Genomic DNA, 4,918 nt, shown 5'->3' on the forward strand with positions numbered 1-4,918 from the left:
CAGTAAACGCAGATGTTCCCGGTGGTGGCGATGTGCGGGCAGCGGTGCGGTTTGGACATGACGGCAACTACGGCGATTCCGGAGGCGGTGCGGACTGGTTTGGCACGGAGCTTGGGGAGGAGAGTTTCGCGCTCCGCATCGGGGAGCGCGGCTATCATCTCCACGAGCTTAGGCGCGCGTGCGAGACCGTACTTGCGGCACGCTGCGGACTTTAGCGCGTTGAGGTCCACGTTCTGGCCCTTGTGGGAAAGGTCTACCATGGAGTTCACGATCTCCGAGATTGCTCGAACACGCGCTTCTTCCTCGCTCAGGCCGTGCGCTTCGTAACCGCCCTTTCCCGGCCGCGGGGCCTTCCTCGCCTCCACCACCGCCGCCATAGACACAGGAAAAACCCAAAGGTGAATGCAGTTACGAGGTTTTAGGAGTGCAACAGTAAGCTATTATGCAAACTCTCCTTCTCTTTTCCACTTGAAGTTAATTCTCATAATAATATGAATTTATTTAATTTTCCTTTATACATTTTAGGTCTAATATTATATGACATTGATTAAAAAATGTTAAATCATTACTTGAAACCAGTAATAACAGTATTATATTTATAACTCTTAATAAATCTATAACTATTAATAACTTTTTGTAATTAATTTTTGTGCATATATTTTTTTAAAATAATTTATCTTTATTAGTATAAATTATTTATTAATTTACTGCTTAAATAATATAATTATTTTTCAAAATTTAATTATTTTCCTATAATATAATTATAAAAATTATTTACATTGATTATATTCTTTAATAATTATAAAAAATATATTTCTTTCTTATCATAAAAACAAAAAAAAAAAGAGATATACATGCATATATTTTCACTAATATATATCATTGTCCCTATATCATTTTATAAAAATGATAATTTTTTTATAGTGAACACATTTTTTACCATTTTTATTTTCAAATAATAGCTTTTCTAAATTTAAATAAGTACTTTAATAATTTTATTCTAGAAATGATTTTATTTAAAATTTATTTTTAATTTAATTTTTTTAACCATTTTGTAAACTGAAATTATTATCCTTCTTAAAAATTTACTAACGGAAATAAATAGAAACTACTAAAATTATAAAATTTATTTGTTTGAGTTATTATAAAAAATTGGATACTCATTTGTTTCCATCCATTAATATAATATAGGTTTAAATGATCTCTTCTTTTGGGCTTTTGTTCAAAATGATCCTACCTTCGGAAAAAAATCACTTAAGTCTTATATTTCATTAAAAGTTGTTCAAAATGGTCCATTTGGCAGACGACGTTAAATTCTTAACGGTGCAGATGCTAGCATGGCAAATTTTTATCCATCTGTTTTAAACTTATATGACGTGGCTGTGTGGACTGTAGTAAGTTGACATAAATAGCTTATAATTGGGGTTATTAAAAGGGGTGGGTTAGGGTTCGTTGAAGTTAGGGTTCTTTGGTTCTTTGATGTTCTTCAAATTTTTTAGCAGAGGTTGTCATAGAAATGGCTTCTTCTCAAGCATTTTCGTCTTGTTCCAAAGTAGGGTGGGAAAGAAATTCACAATCCGCAAATGATGGGGGTTGGAGGGGAGGTGGGATAATCCCTCATTGCAAGTGTGGCGATGCTGCTGTGTCCAAAGTGGCGAGAACTCCCTAGAATGCTGTGCGAAAATTTTGGGGATGTCGTCATTACAAGGTTTTTTGACTTCCATTTTGACTTTATTTGGTATATATTTGTTCATAGATTGATGAGGAAATTTCAATTTTGTTGGCTTATTTGGTGCATAACAGGGTGGATCTTCAAGAGGGATTTACTGCAACTTTTTCAAATGGTGTGCTGAAGAAAATAATGAGGAAAAAGATGATGAAAGTGTCAGACAAAGGAGGAGGATTTCTGATTTGGAAATTTTAGTCCAAAACTTGCAGAGAAAGATGGAATTGTTACTTGGAGCTATATGTGTTGTTTTTGTAGTTAACATTGTCATTTTAAAGGTCTGTTTAGGTTGATCTTTGTATGTGCCTGCATGTTTTGGTTTGGTATGTGGCTCAATGTTTTGGTTGAGTTGTAAGACAATGTTTATGTTCATATGAACATGAAGGTGAAGGTCAATGTTAAGGTTCATGTATTGTCAAGGTTTTTATGTAATGTGAAGGTTTATGTAATATGAAGGCGTTAATGTGAAATGTTAAATATAGTATCCGCTTTCATTTTAAAATGTCCAATGTGGTCCCCAATTGTATTTAAATTAGTTTAGTTTTGGTCCCAAATGGATATGAAGACAAGTGATTCTCATCCCATAATAAACTAACACAGGTGCTTCTCATCACATAATAAACTAACACAACTGCTTCTCATGATATAATAATCAAAGTGCACATATAAGAAGACATAATAATACTTCATTAAATGATAATGACTTCAAAATACATGCAAATGTTCATAATAACAACAACTGTGTTCAAAATACATCTAAAGTTCATAATAATGACTTCAAAATACATCTAATTGTTTCTTCTTTTGAAAGGTAACTTCGTCCTCATGATTGGTGGAGTTCAATAAGGGGCACTTGGTTTTGTTGTGTCCCAGTTTACGGCAGATGGTACTTTTTTTTCCTGTGCCCACCAATATTCATTTGGGTCGCATCCTTTGTTAACTCCCAGGCCTCCAATTTTCTTTTTTTCTTTGGCCTACCGGGCATCTTTCGTATAACTGGTGGCAGGACATCCACAAATGATGTTTTTTCCCAAAGCAATTGCCCATTGACAGGATAAATCATTGTGGCATAAGTGGCTTCATATGTCGTTCTTGTGAAGCAAGAGGGTATGAAATTTTTTGGGTCTTCATTGCAATAGTTCATGGCTGCAATGGCATGACAACATGGAATCCCACTTATCATCCATTTCCTGCAGCTACACTCTTTACTCTCAAGGTCCACCGTAAACTTGTTTGTTATTACTGCAATGTGTCTAACCTCGAACAACTTACGTCCAGACCAGCAGACAATAATAAACGACATTCCAGTAAGGATATCAACATGTAGATAGATTTGATTAAATTCAGATTTCATTACAAATTTGTAAATGATTAAAGTTAACAAATTTACCTTGGAATCCAATATCTAGACAGATTTGATTCCTTCATAAGCCTGGTGTTTATCTTTGGACAGATAGTGAATTCCATAGCTATGACCTTGGTTTTGTTGGTGGCCCAACGTTTCATAAGATAAAGCCTTATCTCCTCTAGCATTGTGATTATTGGCTTGCCTCTGGCAAGCACAATAACACTGTTGAAGGCTTCACATATATTGTTGTCAAGGGAATCACATACAGCTTCATATGTGAAACGAGACCTTGACCAGTACCTGCCATGAGCATTGAAAAATCTAAAAATCACAAACAAACCAGATGTAGAGATGATAAAAATAGAAGTCTTAGTGAGTTAATTTACCCGGGGTGGATGGATATCAGGTATTTATAAGCTTCTATGTTGACATGTTTTATATTCAGCATTTCTCTCTCCCATGCCTGGGGGTACGTGCTTGTGGCAGCCTTCCACATCAGTGTCCTCAAAGTCTGACCAAGGAACTATTTTCTAAAGTTTGCGTATAGGTGCCTCATGCAGAATCTTTGGTCTGCCTTAGGCAAAAGTTCCTCTATAGCATGCACCAACCCCTGACCACATGATTAAAAAAATCAAAGTTTGTTTCATCATTTATAGACAGTAAATTCATTATAATAATGATAGTCACTGCAAAAACCAAAAGTGTACCTTCTGTTGGTCAGACATCCATGTGCACCTACCATACACTTCATTTCCTCCAAGATCTTCTATCAATAACTGCAGAAACCAACTTCATGTCTCTTTGTTCTCGACCTCAACAATGGCATATGCAAGGGGAAGCATTTGGTCATTTGGGTCCCTTCCAATTGCAGTGAGCAACTCTCCCTTATACTGGCCTTTTAAAAAACATTCATCTAAACATATAATTCATCTACGACTCACAAAACTTTCCTTGCAACCTTTCAAGCAAACATAGAATCTTTTAAACACTACCTCACCATTAACACTATCAACCTCCACCTTAACTGTTGACCCAGGATTAGACCTCAAAAGTTCATGTCCATAATCATGTATTCTTCTATACTCTTCTTTGAAATCTCCAATACGTTGCCTTACTGCCATCAACTTTGCCCTTCGTGCTTTGGAGATGGAAATCTTAGTATTCCATTTACGTAAAGCGTTTTTACGTATGTCTTGCACCTTCAAGTTTGGATTGTCTTGTAAAGACCTATCTATTTCTTCACTCAACCACTTTGTATTCAAAATCTTAATGTTAAGTTGTCTACTGCAACTATGGGTGTCCTTTATTTTCCTTAATTGCCAAAATTGTCGGGTTGGTAAATAACCACAGTAAGCTGTCCATGGACACTTACCTTGTCCACCCATGCATCTAACTCCCACCCTACGCTTATCGTTTTTAACAAACTTCAAAGCCCTCCTAGTATGCACAACATAAGTTCTAATGGCCTCAATAAAGTGAGCCTTATCAACAAATACTGTCCAAACTTCCCACTTATAATCTATCATACTTTTTTGTTTCTCATATGTCTTAAATGGACCTGGTTGTAGTCTATCTTCACTCTCGTTCTCACTACCACTGTTTTGTGGACTTACTAAGACATTAGAATGCCATTCATCATCTGATAACCCCCTACAATTTCTTCTTCCTCCTCCTCCTCCACGTACTCATCACCACTAAGATGATCCATATGCCCTTCATCCTCACTCTCTACTTCAACTCCATTGTCCCCTCCACCATCACTCTCTACTTCAACCTCATTGTGCAGTCCACACCCACTTTCTACTTCATTTTCAACATGTGTCTTCACTACAATTTCTTCTTGG

At 36.2% G+C, this 4,918-nt stretch overlaps 1 protein-coding gene across 1 annotated transcript; it reads right to left on the reverse strand.

Annotated features, from left to right (window-relative positions):
• Nucleotides 1-3,865: 3,865 nt before the first annotated feature.
• On the reverse strand, nt 3,866-4,600 carry LOC106752702. Its single transcript, XM_014634434.1, has 2 exons — nt 4,067-4,600; nt 3,866-3,964 (listed from the first exon to the last, which is right to left on the reverse strand). Exons 1-2 carry the CDS (start codon nt 4,598-4,600, stop codon nt 3,866-3,868), a joined length of 633 nt encoding a protein of 210 aa, XP_014489920.1.
• Nucleotides 4,601-4,918: the final 318 nt, after the last annotated feature.

This window comes from Vigna radiata, unplaced genomic scaffold (genome assembly GCF_000741045.1).
Source record: "Vigna radiata var. radiata cultivar VC1973A unplaced genomic scaffold, Vradiata_ver6 scaffold_43, whole genome shotgun sequence".
Taxonomy (NCBI): Eukaryota; Viridiplantae; Streptophyta; class Magnoliopsida; order Fabales; family Fabaceae; genus Vigna; species Vigna radiata.